The sequence below is a fragment of the Ictalurus furcatus genome, chromosome 16 (genome assembly GCF_023375685.1).
Source record: "Ictalurus furcatus strain D&B chromosome 16, Billie_1.0, whole genome shotgun sequence".
Classification (NCBI taxonomy): domain Eukaryota; kingdom Metazoa; phylum Chordata; class Actinopteri; order Siluriformes; family Ictaluridae; genus Ictalurus; species Ictalurus furcatus.
Window position 1 is genome coordinate 11,211,289 of NC_071270.1, and position 21,086 is coordinate 11,232,374.

Here is a 21,086-nt window from a genome sequence, read left to right on the forward strand (position 1 = left end):
AATGCTGTGAAATTAGCAGAATTGCAAGCTTTTTTTTTTTTTCATCACCCACAATGGGACCAATAAAAAAATCAAATAAAATCTCAATCTTGGCTCTCTGCTCATGTGCCAGATCTTCACGCTTGTACTCATTAATCCTGATCTGTCACTCACATCTCTAGACTGTTCATCACACCATAGCTGGTATTTCTTCACAGCAGACACAGAGAGGCTGAAGGTGTAGGCAGGGAGAAATGCAGGGGAAAAAACAATGTATAGATCATGTTGGTTACTTTCAAAAGGAGTGACACACTACCTCCATTAATGAGCGAGAGATTCTGGTTTTGAGTCCACATGTTCCCTAGGCATTATTTCCTCTCTCTTCACCTCTTTCAGACTCAACCTGATCATCCACAACACACACAAGAGAATCAAACTATACCCGGACTGTGTCACAACTTTCTCTGCAAAGCTAAAGCCTGTTCCACAAAGACTTAATGGCAACAAGGAGTATTCCCTGCAGTTATAAATCCACAGCAATACTAACTGTTATTTTGTTCTTGTTGTTAATTTCCAGTTCCCTTTTCACACCCTGATCACACTGACATCATGAATTATAACAGCAATTTTTTAATTCTTCAAACTAGATATATCAAGTAAACATATTCAGCTCTGAAAGCTAGCACAGAATTTCCCTGATACAACTAAAAACAAAGTCCCTGATTTACTAAGATATCATATAAAGAGTAGAAATTGTCACATGTTGTTTGATAAAAGCATATGTGTGTAGTTATTGGGCATGTTGCGGTCATTTACAAAGAATAATCGGATTAACTGATGCCACATGCAACATTGGGAGTAGAAACAAATGAAATATTTGTTGTTTGTTTGCATGTTTGGGAAGTTCGGATCTCCTGGAAGAGTGAAAATGTAAGTTATCTCTTATGTGCATAATTATGTGTCACCTAGAACACTGATTAACAGCAGAAACATGAATAGAATAATTTCTTATTGTTCTCAAATGTCAGAAATGAGCTCATGCAAATTTAAAACCAATCAAGGCTCTTCTGTGTACTGGCACCCAGGGGGAATGTACTGACCCTGACTGTCCGAACAGCTGAGTCCGAACACTGAGTCACTGCCTGTCTTCAAATGAAGACTGAAGACTCAGCTCTTCACTAAACACTTAATTGAGAAAAGAAATGCTGTACTTTACCTCACATTAATGGCTATGTAACAGGGTACACAGTATGGTCTTGTTATGGTCAGGGTACATAGTATAGTTAGTATGGTTTTATGGTATTATTAGACCATTGTTTATTTGTACTAGTGTGGACATGCTTTTCAACAGAGACAAAGCCTTTCTCTGGATAAGAGCATGCATGAAAATGCTGTAAATGTAAAGGTAAAACCTGCCCTTCGGTTAGGTCCTTGAAGTGAGTTTTAGATTTGGTAAATTACACTGTGGGTGCTAAATGAATCTATTTGCATACAAACTGTCCTGTATTTTGAACTGGTGGTGCAAATGCCCAAAATTACATATTCATTTAGACAAACAAGCAAAACAAGCTGTATTAAAAGACCATATTAAATCACCTTGAACATTGCAGGCATAATTAATTTACCCTGTTTTTACACACACACAGACACACACATGGCTGTTTATGCCAAAATTGTTAAAAATGGACAGATGTCTTAGGAATAACAGCTACTGTCCTACTCCGTGTACTCCTTGGTAAAGAAAGACTGTATCTGCATTTCTTTGACATTTGTTACTCAGTGTTCAATTCCACAATGGAAATTGTAATTAGCACAACTGCTCAATGCTGAAAACAGAACCCTTTTATGTTCTTCATACAAACTGCAAAGCAACATCAATTTCAAAAGCCAATTACTGAAAGCTGGGACAGAACACAAGGGTTAGATTTTATACCCATGGACCCTGTTTTCCTTTTTTCATCCTTGTTTCACAACCACAAGAAATTGACTGGATGTTAATGCAGCATGCATTTTAAACTGAAAACCTTTAAACCTCAGATTTGTGGTGTTTCATATCGGCCATTGGATACAGTTGAGGCAACTGAACCTGCATTATAATCATGAAGACTTGTGGTGTAATCATAGAGCAGATGAACTCCTCAGATGAAGGTTAAAACATCTGTCCTGCATGACTAAAAATCTTCATACCCATGCTACAACTCAGGGCAAGTGGGTCAGACACATTGATGGAAAAACCCTGCACTGTGTTACAATATTAATGTGAATAGGAGTTCATCTGGAAAGATGAATACAGACCCACACTGCAGGCTACCACAAAAACACAAATACTTAAAAGGGTAATTAATCCCAAGAATAGAGACTGGAGTGGAACAGCAGGCCTGGAGCATGTAGGCTAGTCAAGTGCCGCCCTTCTTCTACATTCCAGACCGTAGACAGAGCCACATCTCTCCAACACGTTAAGCTTCCCAAGGGAATGTGGCCTTGGCAAGAAAAAACTCTGCCGTAAAACTGGTAATTAGCTCACAAGGGAAGCCGTGGAGTTGTTGTTTTTTTTAACATGGCGAAATAAGTTCACTCTAAGAGTGCATCAGCTGCATTTGGTATGATTGATCTGAATTATAATTACCAAGAGACTCCACAAAGCCAATAAAGGAAAACACGCACACATACACACTGTGAAATAAAAATAAGCCTTTGGTTATTCATAGCCTACAAATCCAAGTTTGCTTATGAAAGTGAGAATGTGAGACTCTCAAGGCAGTGGAGCAAACAAAGAAGCTAAAGCCAACACATCTAGTGGCAAATGCTCGACAGGGAACGGCAGTTCAAATTACCGGGGCTGAACTGCAGGTTTATCACGACAAAGATATTAGCAGTGGCTCTGATGCTTAATTAGAAAGCAGTGTTTTGTACATATACCTCTATATAGTATATATAGTATTTGTACTCAATGCGCAGGTGCGTTTCCAGAAGGACTCTTCTAAAATCCTTAATCAGTGTTGATCTAGGAGAAACTCTTAATGCCGCCACATGCCATATTCCTATTTCACTCTAACATGCAAATTACCACAACAGACTAGATTTCTGTAATGCCTTAATGCTGGGTGGTTAATAGAAGCTTGAAAAAGGAGTCTACTTAGATGCGGGAGAAAAATGGATGTTCATAATAGCCAGAAGGGATAATAAAGTGCTTAGATAATTGTAGACTACTTTATTTAAAAAAAAAAAAAAACAACATCTCCAGTATGAAGCTTATGGTATTTGTGTTTGTGCCATGGAGAGAAGGCTGGGATCCATGCTGTGACACAAAAAAAAAGGAAAAAAGAATTCAAATCCCCCAGATATTGTGCAGCAACTCAGACCCCACTATTATGAAGTTTGTGCTGCCAATTTGGTCAAAATGGAGTGGAATGCAAAACGTTGTTTATGTAGAAAGAAGCACTGCTTAATAAGTACTCAAAGGTCATTCATCTCAGAACTATTCTTTTGTCAGACTGATAAATTACTTTAGTACTTCATGACTATATTGTCTGTTACTGGACTCAATATCTAACTCAATAAAGGGCAACAAACTGAATGAAAGACAGTTAACTATTATGTTGTTGGAGCATTTGGCCGCATGGTTTGGGTCTTTTCCTTAGAGGGAAAAGACAGTGTAAATCAATAAAAGTTCTTCTGACTCATCACCTTTATCCTATGATCCTAAGTCCTAGGAGTGGTCCTCATTCACAGACCATGAAGGATTAGATTGATGAGTATTGTTATGTAACAGAGGCGAAGACGGATGGAAGTGCAAATAAAATTTTAATAGAAATCAAAATAAAACACATAACAGGAACTATAGAACACAAAGGCTAGGAAGCAAACATAGAACAATGACCTTAACACAGCAACAGGAACCAACAGTAAAGAAAGATAGTCTTTTTCCAGTATTTACATGACAGACCCCCCCCCCCCCCCCCAAGTGCATAATAAGTTTAGGAGGGGGTCCTGAACACCCAGACCAGATGTCCCTAAGCATTTCCAAGTTCAATGAAGTGTTATCCCTTGTGGATCCAAAAAGAGGAGCTTAACGTGTTCTCTGGGGTACAGATGTGAGGCGAGCTCTTCTGTACCGCAGAGAGATGGTGTGATATCCTCGGCTTGGCTTGGGCATGGAGCGATGGCTACCACGCAGCCAGAGGGGGGAACGAAGCTCAAGGTGGAGCCCGAGGGGGACGTAACGTTAACCATGGAGCTAGAGGGGGGAGCGAAATTCTCTGTGAGACCAGAGGGGTATCGATGCTCTACACGAAGCATGAGGGAGGAGCGAAGTTCTCCGTGGAGCACGAAGAGGGAACAACATGCGGCGCGAAGCATAGAAATGGAGTGACGTCTTTAGCGGAACATAGAGGCAGAACGACGTCCTAGGTGGAGAAGGATGGCGTAGTGAACTCCAAGGCAGAGCAGGGAGGCAAAGCAGAGCTCTCGGCCAAACTGGGAGTCTGAGCAACGTCCTCAGTCGAGCAGGGAGGCTGAGCAACGTTCTCCATTGATTCGGGTAGGGAAAGATCTTATGCATGGCTTAGCCATGCTTCTGTGTTTCTAATCCAAGGCTCCATCCCCTCCGGTTCCAACCTCAGGGATTCCAAGATTTTCTTTTGAGTGGAGAAAAAAATCTGCTGCATCCATTTTGATGGTCTTTCATTCTGTTACGTAACGGAGGTGAATACGGATGCAAGTGCAGATAAAGTTTTAATAGACATGAAAGTAAAACACAAAACAGGGACTATAGGAAACAAGCATAGAACAATGACCTTAACGCAGCAACAGGAAACAACGGTAAAGAAGGACAAATGAAAGACAATGTGTTCAGTGCAAAGCATGACTTATATACAAGTGCTCATTCATCCCAAACATGAATCAGGTGCAGACAGTCATGTGACGTGATCAGGTGAGGTGCAGTGGCTTATGTGAATTGTAATCTCTAAGCTTTTTCTGGCATTTACATGAGAAGTATGTATGAAAATAGGAATAGGTTCAGGAGTATGAAAATGAAAGTAATATGCTATGGTCTTCACAGTCTCCACATCTCAACAACTGAGAAGCTACAGTGGTGCTTGGAAGTTTGTGAACCCTTTAGAATTTTCTATTTTTCAGCATAAATATGACATAAAACATCTTCAGATTTCATCATCAGTCCTAAAAGTAGATAAAGAGAACCTAATTAAAGGTGCTTTCAAGCACCACTGTATGAGAGATTTTGGACTAATGTTTTAGACAGAGCTTTCCACCACATCATCCAAACGCCAGTTGACGAATGGTGTTCATCCCATCAGTACAGTTCCTGTGAGTTTTAGAATCTATGTCCAGGGACATTTAAGCAATTTATCCTTTAATTTGTCACCCATATACATGTGCAATATAAGTGCACTGTTTTGCAATATGTTTATATATACATAATAATTAAGCATGACATCTTAGAAATATGTCGAATTTTCTTTTTTATCTGTGGTTTCTTTCTCTCTACATTTGCTTTTCCTCTCAGTGCTGTCTTGCTAAAAAATTAATAATCATTGGCAATTTAATTTAATTACAAAAAACTACCATGGAGGGAAACATCTCAGACATTGGAATTATAAGGTTCTGACTTATTTCTTTATAAAATGAGTTATTATATGCCAGTCAATATATATTAGATGTTTTCAGTCAAAATATTGCTTAATAAAAAAAAAAAAAAAAAAAAAACATTGTGCCTTATTGAGCATCAAAATGTTATGCCTTGGTATCTTAAAATAAGATAATTGTCTTACAGAACCTTAAAATTTCAAGGCCTCAAGCTGTTCCTTAAGTTCTCTCTGTGTTTCTTACCATCTTCTGGATCCACGATCTCCACTGTGGCCACTGCTGGTGACTCCAATGCTGCCATGACTGGCTCAGACAGAACGATGTTGAAGGTCTCAGACTGCTCATACTTCCCATCAGAAAGGATTTTGATTTTCCATGTAGCTGTGCTCTGGCCTGGATTAAACTGCACCTGTTTCTGAAATTTTCCCTGAAAGTCCTTCTCCTTCTCAGCACTGCCATCCACAGTACCAATTCCTTCAAAAGAAATGAGAGAAATGGAGAAAGTGAGTGAAAGACTGGCCCATATTTAGCTATATTAAGCTTGTGCAGAGGAAAAGATTACAATCATTTTTCTTCCATTAGTAGGTCCCAAGCAGTAAACATCTTGCTAAATTTAAGGTTAATGGTGAGGCCATACTTCCCTGTGGACAAAGTTTCAGAATTTATATGCTCTGATAAGACTGTACATAATTTTCATGACAATAGCAGGCACACTGCTTCTTGTGATTCTTCAAAACTGATGGATTTATACACAGTTTATATATTGTTCAATCTCTTTATTGCAAAATAATGCATGGATTCGCATTTAAAGAATGAAATACTGAAATGAATGCACATTACATCGAAATTCCATCAACTCAGCTAATGTATATTGCGTTCCACTCATTTAAACGACTAAACTAAATGCTAAATACTTCATTGCTTTCCTCCAAATAATGTGATCATTTTCATTGCATTTCAATCCAAATAGTGCTGATTTGTGCCACAATGAAATGGAATAACTGTCACAAAGAAATGGAATAACTGTCACAATGAAATGGAATAACTGTCAAATCACAAATCCTCCATGAAATTTGGCTTAACAGGCACACTCTTAATTGATCTCGGATTCCTGACATGAAACCTGCTGGAGTTTGTACATCTTGGCATCATTCAAGTGAAACAACCTATCCATTTCCTGGCTAATTTTCTCTTGTAAAATAATAAGACAAATATTTCAGGGGCGTATGCTAAAATGTCACATATAAACACCCCAACACTTTATCTATTGCAGCTCTAACTAGTCTCTCAAACACACTTCAAATTCATTTGTGATAGGACAGTTATTGTATTTCATTGACTAAATTTCAATGAAGACAACCATGTTATTTGAAGAAAAGCAACCATGTGCTGAGTGTTTACCTCAGCCACTTTTAAAGCACAGTGGAATGCATTACAATGGAGTTTATTGGAGCACATTCAAGATTGACCCAAACTCAGGGTTTAATTCTTTAAATGTACATTTAAATCAACATTGTTTTTTTTCTTCTGTAAAGAGAGGACATGACTTTAAAATGACTCAGTGGTTTTAATTGCCAATTTGACATGCTTTTTACATGCCTCTGTTGTAATGTTATATCAATGTGTCTTGCATTTCAGCCCATATTACACAAGGTTCTGAAGTTATAAACATAGAATAAAGGATTATAGGTGATTTGGGAAAATGGCAAATCATCAATGAAGAGGATATATTTTATCTCTGTTACCTAGAAATGTTTTTTTTTTTTCCACAAATCCTAAAAGCACAGGATTAGCCTCTGTAGCACACTGCTTGGTTGGGGTGTAAGGAACCTGGTAGTTCTAAGATCAAGATTCTTTCTAGTCACAAGCATAGATCCTTAATCAATACCATTGAAATGATGCCTAATGAGGGATGGATGTCATTCTAGAACATTAGTCATTCTGGCTACAATAAGATGTGCAGGAAATTGAAAGTTGTGTAATGACAGAATACAAATATGTACAATATTGTAACTGTAACTTGCCAAGGAGTGACGAGTAAGTCTAGAACACCCCTCCCATTGGAGCAATCTGTGGTGAATCTGCCATAAAGTGTTTGATCAGAATCACTTCAAGCACAGGGGCTGGCAGGGTCCCTTCTGTCAGAGCCTCCCAAACAGCTGGGTGGAATTACATTTCTTCAGGATACAGGCTTAATTCAGGCTTGTAGCTCAGTAACCTTGTTCCTTGCTCATGTGTCAGACAGTGTGAGGTTAAAAATTAGAGTGCATACCCCTCTATATTTATCACTAATATATATATATATATATATATATATATATATATATATATATATATATATATATATATATATATATATATATAAAATCTGAAATATGCACTCTAGTGAGAGCTATTTTGAAAGGAGATGTCACAAAAAACACTGAAAATATTATTTAAGAACACCATCAGAAAAAAACTTAACTTAAATGATGTCATGTTTCTAAATTAAACAGTCTGATTCACCATCAACGTGGATAAGAAGTGGGTTAGCTAAGACTAAAACAGCTGGTCTAGGATCGGTTCATTCTCTGCCTACAATTATATTCCTATAGGCCACAAATAGAAAAATAAATAAATAAGCCTGCTCCAAGATTTTTCTGAGGGGTTTGATAAATAAGCACCATGATCTGAATTCTGCTTACATCTGAATAAAGTCTCCAGGCAGTATGAGAATCATTTCACATTCAACCTCTACTATGTCCTCTGTGCTCCCTTAACAATAGAAAATACATGAAAGATGATGGAGAGCATCTTCAAAGAGGAAAGCATTGAGATATAGATAGCGGATAGAAAGTAAATATAAAGGGGGAAAAAAGTGAAAGAATAGCTTCACTTTCAAGTCTATCTTTTGGACAGCAGGAGGGCTTTTCTGTGCACCAAGAGTGCAGAATGTGGAGAAGAAGTGAAGAGGTGGAGAAGAGGAACGCTGCAGGAGAGTAGTGGAAGGGAGTAGGTGTGTATGCTGGGGAAAGCAGAATAGCTGTGAAGAGTTGAATAAGTGGCCCTTCAGCTACTAATTTGTTTTCAGTAGTTTTTAATACATTTGAAGACACACACACTTAGCAGATATTTCGAGTCATAGAACAACTTTCTTGATATCGAATATTTCCCTTAAGTAACCAGATGAAGGAGACAGCATCAAGTCTAGTTCTTCTTGTAAATACAACCCCGATTCCGAAAACATTGGGACAGTATGGAAAATGCAAAAAAACAAACAAAAGGAGTCATTTGAAAATTCAATTCACCCTGTACTTTCTTGAAAACACATTATTAACACATTATTTAATGCTTTACTTTGTGAATTTAATTTATATTTGAAAATATACACAAATTTGATGACTGCAACACACTCCAAAAAAGTTTGGACAGTCGACTGTATACCACTGTGCAACATCTTCCTTTCTTTTAATAACACTTAAGCGTTTGGGCGCTGAAGACACCAGTCGGTTAAGTTTAGCAGGCAGAATTTTTCCCCATTCATCCATTATGCATTTGTTCAGCTGTGCAACTGTACGAGGCCTTTGTTGCCTTATTTTGCACTTCATAATGAGCCACACATTCTCAATCCGAGACAGGTCAGGACTGCAGGCAGGCCATGCAAGTGCTCGCACTCTCTGCTTAAGCAACCATGTGCTTGTAATCCAGGCAGAATGTGGTTTGGCATTGTCCTGCTCTGGATGGCAGCATATGTTGCTCCAAAATGTGTACATAGCTTTTGGCCCTCACAGATGTGCAAGTTACCCATGCCATGGGCACTGACACACCCCCATACCATGGCAGAGGCTTTGGTACCTGATGCTGACAACAGCTTGGATGGTCCTTTTCCTCTTTGGCCCGGTTTTTGTTTTGTCCAAAAACTATTTAAAATGTCGACTCGTCGGAACACAAAACATGATTCCACTGTGCTACCGTCCATCTCAGATCTCAGAGACCGAGCCCAGAGAAGTCAGCGGCGCTTCTCGACATTGTTGATGTACGGCTTATGCTTTGCATAGTAAAGCCTTAACTTACATCTGTGCATGCAGCGGCGAATGGTGTTGACTGACAGGTTTACCAAAAGTATTCCCGAGCCCTCGTCAGGATATCCATCACAGACTCATGACGGAGATCACACACATTCAGAAGTGGTTTTCGGCCTTGCCCTTTACGCACCGAGATTTGACCGGATTTCTTGAATCTTTTAATTATATTGTGCACTGTAGAAGGTGAAATGCCCAAAATCCTACCGATTTGTCTTTGGGAAGTGTTCTTCTCAAAGTGTTGGATTATTTACTGACGCACCTGTTGGCAGATTGGCGAGCCTCGATCCATCCTTGCTCTTGATGGACTAGGCCTTTTTTGGAGGCTCCTTATATACTATGATTAGACGATTGCCTTGCCTGTTTCACATCATCTTCTTATTTCAACTTGTCACATCGCTATTAGTCCTCAATTGCCCCATGTCCCAACTTTTTTGGAACGTGTTGCGTGCATCAATTTCAAAATAAACATTTATCATCAAAAAAACTATCAGTTGAGTAGGTAAAACATCAAATACACTGTCTTTATACGTTTTTTGTTTAAACACAAGCCAAAGTTCATTTGACCAAGTTTTTCTGAATTGGGGTTGTAATTTGTATGCCTGAAAAACTATTTCAGACATTTGACCAGCTGCAACATTCATCCAGCTGTGACCTTGAGCCATGTGGATCAATTCCAAAATCTAATCAGTTCATTTGCTGGTTGCAATGATATATCCATATAACATTCAACCACTTGTTCTTGACATATCGCAGTAATTAGAATCTTGGACAGATGCACAGACAGACAACCAAAAATCAAAAATCTCAAACAAAGATACACTACAGGGGTTCAAATAAAAGCACATTTTCATGAGCCAAGAACAGAAATCTGAAGCTACAGGGGTGCACAGGTTCACATAAAGCGGACAGTTGAAAAAAATACCATGAGGTGTTTTTCTTCAGCTGGCCAATTTTGGTGAGCCTGTGTCCACTGTTGCCTCAGATTCCTGTTCTTGACTGACTGGAATAGAACCTGATTTGGTCTTTGCTGTTGTACCTCATCCTACTCAAGGCTTGGTGTGTTCTGAGATGCTTTTCGGCTCATCGCTGCAGTTATTTAAGTCACCTTCTTGTCAACCAGTCTGGCCATTCTCATCTGAGCTCTGTCATCAACAAGACGATTCTGCCTGCAGAACTTCTCAATGGATTATTTATATTTTTTCTGTTATGCTATGGTGTGAAATCAGAGTCAGCAGAACCTGAACCTGAATTTGTAATAGTTGAAAAAAAAAAAAAAAAAAGACGTGCAAAAAATCATCTTTTTGACCATAACTGAATTGGAAGATCAGAAAAAAAGAGCTCGTCTCATGAGTTTCCACCAAGACTGGCTTGACTGTAGTCATATGCTGAAACATGGCTGGTTTGCTAATGTAATGCTAAAATAAGTCTGTTAGAAATCAAGAAGCTGCTTATCTTTTATAATGACAGCTAATTAAACAAGTTACTATAATATTTAATTTGATTTCATATCACGAAGAGGTAGCACAAGTAACTTAAAATTGGGAAAACCCCAGTGGGTTGGCCCTCTGGGGAGGCACCATGCATCACCTGAAAATATGACTAAGAAATGAAGCTCTGCCTCCATGAGCTCTGAGGTGTGTTGTGATTGGCCAGGATTGAGACTGATTAGAGCCTGGCTTATGTGTTCATTTTGAGTACCCCAGATGTTTAATCTGAATTGCCCAACCTGAATTATCTAACTGAATTTTTAATTGCTTGAATATTTTTAACCTGAATTCTTGAGAGCTTGAATTTTTTCAAGGCCTGAATTTCGTATATTTGAATTCAGAAGCAATCTATTCTAATATATTTCAACAACAACATCATATATACATGTTTTTTTCCCAAGCATTATTACAAATTCAGGTTCAGATTCTCCTGACTCCATAAATCAGTAGTTTCTCAAAGCATTTACTCAAACCTTTCTGGCACCAACAATCATGCTGCAATCTTCATTGTAAAATCTGATAGTGATATCAGATAGTAAATATCACTATGAACCTTCTGATATTATATTTTGAGCAAATTTACACTATTTTAGTTACACTAAAAAAGTTTGCAGACACCTGACCATCACACCGATATGAGCTTTTTACACAAGTTAGTTCTGGTCCACTAACTTGACTGGTGTTCAAAGTGTGCTTATATTTCTTATAACAACACTGGGACATTTCACCAATCATCTGTTTGCTACATGAAATTCCACCTCCTAGGTCAAAAAGGTTACTACAGGAGTGTTAGCGACAGTATCAGCAGAATTAACAAACAATACTTTTCAGGAATATAACTTTTGGCTTAAAATATGAAAGCTTATCAGATGAAGATGAAAAAGAAGAAAGGATACCAATTTTACTGGAAGCACCTTTACCGTGAATGAACAAATCAGTGAGCTAGCTATCCAGCTAGCTGCCATGCTATGAAGTAAGTGTGGCTTCTTAAAGATCTCTTTCAGCAAGTGGCGATAAAATAAACAGAATGGACAAACCATACTGTGTCCAAAATGTCACTTACTCAGTATTAATTTCTTGTTTATAAAACTTTTGTATAAAAGCAATATCGCACTCGCAATTGTGTGGTTATAGTGAATATTGGCGGTATTCAGGATAACTGCACTCTTGCTTGTACAATATTGCTTATTTGAGTATCCCATTTCAGATTTAAACCCCCCTTTCAGTTATAATAACCTCCACTCTTCTGGGAAGCCTTTCCACTAGATCTTGGTGCATGGCTGTGCCGATTTGTCAATTCTGCCACAAGAGCATTAGTGAGGCTGGACACTGATGTCGGATGAGGAGGGGTGCACTCAGCATTCCAAGTCATCCCAAATGTGTTCAGTGCTGTTGAGGTCAGGGCTCTGTGCAGGCCATTCGATTTCTTCCACTCTAACCTTGGCAAACCATGTCTTTATGGACCTCACATTCTGCACAGCAACAGTGCCATGCTGGAACATGTTTGGACCCCTTAGTTCCAATGAAGGGAAATCATAATGGCAGTCTATACAAAGACATTCTAGACAGGTCTGTGCTTCCAACTTTGTGCCAACAGTTTGGGGATCATTCACATATGGGTGTGATGGTCAGGTGTCCACATACTTTTGGCCATACAGTGTAACTTGAAATAAAGCACTTCCTGGTAGAGCGTTGGATAAACATCTTTTTTTTTTTGTCAGGAAGTGAAGGTTGTATATGCTGAATGCCTGACTGAGCCGTTTATTTAAATATGAGCTTATCGATTAAAGCCAGCATGCAGAGGGCTAAATTAGTCTCCAGCTCCCTAAAGTGAGGGAGAATCATCATTTCCTTTTTTTTCAACACCCATTAGTTTGAACATTTTTTCCTTTTCTCTTTTCCTATGTTTCTGTTTTAATCGTCTTTTCTCATCCTATGTTTTTTGTTAGCTTGATTTCTTTTCTGCAAAACCTTCCTTTCATACACACTCTTTATATCACACACACACACACACACACACACACACAAACAGCATAACTCAAAACCTTCAGTAATATGAATATGGTGACACTGATTTTGATCGGTGGCAGGCAAAGTAAAATAAGTAGGTACACAAACACACACACACAATTATTCTGACTACTCTGAGACTGCAGATACAACAAGCTTTCATCTCAGCCTCTAAAGAAAAAGGAGAATAAAACCCACTCAAACACTGGATAAAAACCACCACTGATAAGCCGGGGCAATAAAGCTCACACCATGAATTCAGACTCACTTCAATGCAAAAGATTTTCGATGCTAATGACTGAAGTCCATATTAAGTTTTGTGATTGTCAAAAGTATTAAGTCTAGTGATTGGAGAATTTGCATCACCTTTCATTTGGGATTATGGAAAAACTCAGGGCAGTGCATTTAATAAAAAACAACAACAACAACAAACAACACACAAAAAACATTGTTAAAAAATAAATTAGGTGCCTCAGGTTATGGATCAGGATACTGACTGTGTATTATGCAATTCAAGCTGAAATTCTGATCTATCTTCTCATATTCATCTTTTGACCTCAAACCCAAATGACTTCAGTTTACAGCAAAAACAAAATAATTGACCTTACCAATACATTCCAATACTTTTGGAGGGAACTGTATATCCACCACAGACTCACCTACAAAAGACGTTTCCCCCAGATATCCTCTACGTCTGAGCACAACCTCCAGCACTCCGGCCTGCTCGTCCACCATGTAGTTCTGTTTCTGTAGAGAGATCCAGGACCAGTCCAGGTGGAACTGCTGCTCCTTCAGTTTATGTCCTTCTGAACAGGGATAGAAATTCCACCTCAAATCATACACTTTTCCTTATTTATTCACATGGTTCATGTAAATGTGGTCTACAAACTCAAGATCTGAACATCTTCGTATTGCTAATTTGTTAGTCAGCTCAAGCCAAGTTACATTCTAACATAATTTTTCCTCAACTGTCCAGTTTGGGCGAGCCTGTGCTCATTATAGCCTCAGATTCCTGTTCTTGATTGACAGGACTGGAACCTGATATAGTCTTCTGCTTTTGTAGCCCATCCACCTCAAAGTTTGATGTTTCATGCATGCTGAGATGCTTTTCTGCTCACCACGGTTGTAAAGAGTGATTATTTGAGTTTCTATATCCTGGCAGCACAAACCAATCTGGCCATTTTCCTCTTACCTCTTTTATCAACAAGGCGTTTCCACCCACAGAACTGTCACTTACTCAAATTTGATTGTTTTTCGCACCATTCTGTGTAAAAGCTCTAGAGACTGTTGTGTGTGAAAATCCCAGGAGTCAGAATCAGTAGTTTCTAAAATGCTCAAACCAGCCCATCTGGCACCAACATCCATGCCACAATCAATGTCACAGAGACCACACTTTTTCCTCCTTCTGATGTGAACATTAACTGAAGCTCTTGACCTGTATCTGCATGATTATTATTATTTTTATTTTTTTTTGCATTATGCTGCTGCCACATGGTTGGCGGACTAGATAACTGCATGGGTGTGCAGTTGTACATGTGTTCCTAATAAGGTGGACAGGGAGTGTACAATCAAATTTAGGGGCTGGCAAAATACTTCATTCTTAGATACACTGCAATTATCAAGAAAGATTTGATGCACAAAACATCACAATCTGACTTAAATGTCTGGGTTATAGGTTTTTATTCTTTGATTAAACAATGTTATCATTTTTTTAGGGTAGGACTGTATAGATCTAAAGATTTTATCTGATTCCATTTTAGGATACCACAATTTATTGTTAATTATTAATAGATTATAATCTACATTATATTTTCCTGTATGGCAGATTTGAAACATAATATTATATACACAAGGCTTAATGTATTTTCTTATGGTGCTTACTTTTAATCAACTTTTTATCTGCTCATGCGACTACTATTGACTTCTGTCAACAGTCAATAGTAATTAATTAAAATTGTAATTAAAATGTCTTGCAATAAATTATTATATTATTATTTGTGAAATACTGGAGAATAGAAATCAATTATTGCATGCCCCTGTACTGCTAAAGTGCATTAGTGGATTTTGGAAAACACACGCGCACATTGTAAGCTAAACATTTTTAATTAAAAATGTAAATCGCAACAGTTCAGATGCAAAATAAACTTGGGGCACAGTAAGCCTAGTGTTTTTCATAATGCATAAAAATCATTGTGTTTTAAAAGTAGTGTGTGTTCACACCATACTAGCAAAAAATATGATGCAGGCTACAGAAATAAAACAGAAATCAAAATAGCATAGAGCTGTATAAACAATCGTGTCACACTAAATCCAAATCTAAATGAAACTAGCAAATCAAATTGTAATGTTCCTAGAGTTTCCTATCCTAATCAAATTTTAACCAGCGTAATTAGACCCTGGTGAACAATGGTAAAGGCTTGACCATGAAATTAGCACTTTGGCATAGCCTCAAAGCCAGATCTCAGATCTTATAGATCAAATATAAAGCAAGATCATAAAGGCAGAACGAAAATCTCCAAGAACATAAAAACGAGAAAAGAAGCCAAGAGACAAGCTGGACCATTTCAGAGCAAATATTAGCCTTAGCAATGTAACGTTCAATTATGAAACTCAAAGCCATGACCTCGCTCGCTCGCTCGCTCACTCACTCACTCACTCACTCACTCACTCACACTCTCTCTCTCTCTCTCTCTCTCTCTCTCTCTCACACACACACACACACACAAACACATCCATTCATGTCATGTACCAAGCAGCCATATGTGGGTCAAGATAAGCTTCTGTCCTGCTGATTCCTCATGCATGTAAAGCATCTCTATTTCACTTCAGCCCTCTGTTTCATGCAAGCCTAAATTTTGCATATAATGATAGGCCACCATGTCTGTCCTGTGCATGGTGATTTCCTAACCCTGGCTGCAGGCTGAGTTTTTACACTCTCATGCCTTGTCCAAAATATTGTTACAACGTTCCTCACAGGCTTCATACATCTCCATATATCCAAAGATCTCTGGTATCACCATACTCACCAATAAACTTAGTAAAACAGCTCCCTTACATAAGTATAGTATTTGTTTTATATGGGCCATATTCAGAGTTGGAAACACAAGTTCAAAAGTTCACCATTTTTATACAGGAAAAGTTGTGTGTTCAGAGACAGGTTATACAACCACATAAATATTAGTCTCATTCAGATTATGCAAATTACTCTCAGGTTGCCATTTTTTGTGGGGTTTTTTTTTTTTTTTTTTTTTAGTAAAAGCATCTGAGACTGGGTTTTTCAGCAGAGTCTAGACCACTGCATTTAAACACAAGCACTTGCCTTTCAGCACAAAAAAAATCAGGGACAGGAAATTCAGACTGAAGAAGAAAGAAACAGCCTCAAATGAAATACAATGTAACAAAAAAACAAGAGATGATTTAAAAGATAAAGAATAAAAAATAATAAATTATCATAAATGAAAGAGAAGATGGCAAGCACTGAAATAAACATTTTAACATGAGTCTATTATGTTTCCAGTATATTGTGGCATGAATAGTACTAATTGTAATGATCACATTAAGATTCATTATATTATATTTTAATGATATGGCTCACACCCTCATTCCATCATTCCACCTTCAAACTGTCACACACTGGCGATGAACTAAATGCTTTTCCACACTCGATCACTCGCCAAGTTCAGAATCGTGCAAAAATACATGCTCTTACATAAACTTCTGAATAATGCAGAATATAGTCTGGAGTTACATCTGAGCTCTGAATACTGATGTGCGCAATTTCGATATTAAATCCTCACTATGTGTGATTAACTCAACTTGAGTTAACTCTGAATCCTCTTAAAATGCTGTATATACCTACTAATAACTGTATTTTACATAGTACACTTTCTGCTTATCGACAATCTATGCTTTGAGTAATTTAAAGAAATATTAAGCATTATGTTATTATGTAGCACAAATGCTACAAAACTGGTGAAGATGAAGGTGAAAATTCTTCCTCTGATGTTATTAGCTGGGTATACATTATACAGTAGGCCACCTGAAGTTTCAAACACACATTCTCCCAACCATACTCCAAACTCTTTACAGATACTCCACTCAGGAGCTATTCAATCACATTCATTTTAATGTTTATGATAATTTCTTCACTTTTAAGTTCCAAATCAGGTTTATATTTAAATAGCATATTAAAAGGACAAGAAGTGTTAGCTGAAGACATGAATACAACAACATGAGCAAACTTAATAACATCCATAAAAATCACACAAGCTGATGTACCACATTTGAGCAAAATAACATATCTAATCAGTTTTTTCTTTCTTAATATGTAGGGGGGGGGGGCATTTATACATTAAGGTGCTAAACACAGAGCCATGTCAATGAAAATTAATTAGTTTTGCACCTGCAATGTGATTTACAAAGGCTTAAAGTCACTTCGAGTATGCAAGCAAATTAATATGTCTAGAGACCATATATAAATTTTTTAAAGGCCTGTTTCTGGCAGGCTGGTCCTGTTTTTGGAAATCAAAGTTATACAGTATTACATCTATATTATGCCTCAGTATAATTATCAGAATGTTTCCCAAAATGATACACATATTACCATGGAAAAGATGGTTTATTAGATATTAACCACATTTGCACATCTGATGCCAGCAGTATTTTAGCAGAGCCTTTATTAATGCACACTGATATCTATACTTTTTTTTATTCATTTATTCATATAGTATTTTGTTTCTTTAACAAAAATGTGTTTTTGTCCAATTTGCTTTTAGTCGGTGTTACACTATGATTTCAGTTTTCTCTTTCAAGAGTAAACAGTTTATTCTTTGAATAGTGTTTCTACCTACTGCTTTGCATTTAATGTAATTCAGGCAATTATTCAGGTAAATTACCTGCAATGCTCAAACCCTTTACGCAAACTATTTATTCCATTCCATGCACTCATTATTTCAGATCTTAATAAATCAGGCCTTAGTGTACTTTGTCAGGCTAATATATGAAAAATAAACTATAGTATAAGTATGTCTGCCATGCCAATATTAGTATGCTTGTTGGAAAATTGTATAATACAGTATGTACTCTACTACTATAAACTTGCATAGCATCAGAATTAACTTTCTTCATAACAATAGGCTTGGGAATCCAATTGCTCCAACTACTGTATAAGAGTCATGCAAATGACCAGGTAATCTTTTCTAAAGTTGCACTGGCCCTAGACCAGTCACAGCTAGTATTACTGCTTAACAAAGGCATCAAAAAGTGTCACAAAATTATGTTTTCATTTCCAAAAGACAGATTTTTATAAACTTGTCTATTATATAATATAATTCATGTAATATGTATATAATCTTTATTTATATGTACAATACTTCTCAGTAATGTCTACTAATGTCTACCTAACCCTAACCCATTCTTATTTCAGATGCTGACTTATACATAAAATATGCTGATTAGACATTAAATATTTCATAATTTTAAATATTTTTTCCTAATTTCCTTCAGGTTTTATGCACGGAGGAACTCTGAGCAGCAGAGCACCATATGATGTACAGTTTGTAATTTCTGCTACTACTACTACATCTATCTGTGCAATCTGCTAATGGTCTATCCTTTTGCAAACTCATTTAAATGAGCCACCTGAAGTGTCTGAACTCCTACATTTCCCGCAATAAATCTGATGTGTGGGTTTGGAGAATACAGAAATGGAAGGAAGCTAATGGAGCTATTTGTAATTGTTAAATAGGGAGTAAGAGACTCGGTACATTCCTGTCCTCTGTGTACTGTGTTCCGAGGACTTAAACAGCTGGCAAAATTAAACTGTGTTGTGAGGCAAAAAAAAAGAAAAAAGAAAAAAAGAATGCATAATATATAAGATTTACTTAATCTCACTTAGCAAGCTATGCCTCATGAGCAGCATTAAGTAACTGACATACAGTACCAGAAGTAGACAGAACTCCAAAAATGTTAGTTGTCATGACTTCTAATGTAAGTCAACCTGGAAAGTGTCACAATACAACCATATACCATCAATAATCTTTTACCTGACTAAGGTGTTATGTCCATTTGACATTAAAATGGACAAATTCAGTCTTTTTACGAGAGCTAATGCTAAATTTATGTGGGTTTGTGCAAGTTGTCAAGAAAGGCTTGTGTAGGTGTCATGTAAGTAACCCTATGAACACCACCATTAAGAAAAGTCCTACAAAGCAATCAGAGTATATCTCTGTAAAGCTATGCTGCAGATAAGGGTTTTGCAGAAAACACACACATACTATCCACTGAAAGAACTTTACAACTGTCTAAAAAAAATCAGTGCTCCCAAGAAATAATTTAACTAATGTGATTTCCCTGTCTACCGCATAGGGCCTGCCTCAATTTCAGAGTGAGCAGATAACATACAATAGACTGTCAAATAAAACTAAACCTCTAGGGAGACTCCAAACTGCTTTGTAAGTATGTTAGTGACGTTCTCTGGAAAATGGAAGTAAAATCCCTTCTAAGCACCACTTCTTCTATGACTATCTGTGAAAGCAAATAAAATCATTTTCCTTTACTTACTGGAGACACAGAGAACTGGAGGATACATTCCAGAACTGTTGAGAGTTTACTGCCTTGCAGATGGACATAGGATTGATACGATTTAAAAATTAAAGGCAAATCTGGGGTTGTGGAACAACTTTTTTTGACAAAGTTCCGACAAAGACTAAAACTGATGCTTCACAATAAGCTGAAATAAAATATCATTATCATACCACTATAAAACATTAACACCAAATGCCACATTGGCATAATATTGGTCTTTTTGGTATAAAATATACAATTTTAGGCCCATGCATAGATGCAATTTCACACATCATTATCTCCTCCTCATTCTAGAAGGTTCAAAGCTGTTGTCTCAGAGTTTTTGGCTCTAGAAAACACCCATCTGCAAACCCCTAAAACCCATATAGCACTCCAAATATTCATAAATCACTTAACCTGAAGTCTTTGCCAACTACTAAATGGCATGTATGAAAGCTTAAAACCCAAATGGCACTAGAGACCTCTGCAGGTATTTCTCCATGTGCATCAAACCCCTTAGAGAAAGAAGCATTCTTGCTACAAGAAGCATTGGAAGCATTCTTGCTACAAGAACAGTAAATCAGCACTATGCATACTAAAATCAACTGGTAAAAACTTTGGAAACTATAACTTTGTTCTCTAAAATGTTTTCGTTGATATGCTTAAAATGTCTAATTCTTTAAACATCTAAATGACTAAATACCTCAGTTGGAGACAATATCTGGAATAATTGTTTCTGTCCAATAGGGTTTCAGGTTTGGAAAATATTCTAAGAATTTGTACAACTTTTCAATGATTACACCCCCATGAGACCTATTGAAATCTTTCACTTATTAGATACAGAGAAACTTAGCATGTTATGATAAACCACAGATTAGGAAAAGCACTATCTGGCTTGATCTTTATGGACAAACTAGGGCCTCTTAGGCTTTGACTCTCAGAAAGTCTGTCTGAGAATGTGTACCTGCACAGAGCAACAGAGGTGTCTAGGGGCCATAGCCTGAAGCTAATGGAGATAAAGACATGAGATAAGGGGAAATGAGAGAAAGAAAGAGATAGGAAGGCCATATCCTAACAGTGGGTAATTTATACTGTACATGTAAGTGTTGTGTAAATCTGCACACTAGTACACCATTTGAATATCAGTCAAATCCACTTTAGTTCTTAAATTGGTTGTGAAATCAGCTTCAGAGACAAGAATACATTTACAAGGACGGCCAGGTGACACTGTTGTAAAGCAGCAGAATATCTTTACAGCCCTCTAATTAGCTCGGTAACTCCGTATGGGAAACTACAGCAATTGTTTGCTGTGCCTGAGCTGCGACTAACTGAACCTGCAGATTACAGTATGATGTCTGAATAAGAGCATTTCTCA

The 21,086-nt window shown here is 37.4% G+C and overlaps 1 protein-coding gene across 1 annotated transcript in view; it reads right to left on the reverse strand.

Annotated features, from left to right (window-relative positions):
* The window catches only part of frem2a (FRAS1 related extracellular matrix 2a), an 88,941-nt gene that overhangs the window by 57,712 nt on the left and 10,143 nt on the right, over window positions 1–21,086 (reverse strand). The window contains exons 3-4 of the mRNA XM_053644656.1: window positions 13,807–13,953; window positions 5,830–6,060 (exon numbers count right to left, since the gene is read on the reverse strand). Of these exons, the coding sequence (XP_053500631.1) occupies window positions 5,830–6,060; window positions 13,807–13,953 (378 nt within the window). The remainder of the gene's footprint in view (window positions 1–5,829; window positions 6,061–13,806; window positions 13,954–21,086) is intronic.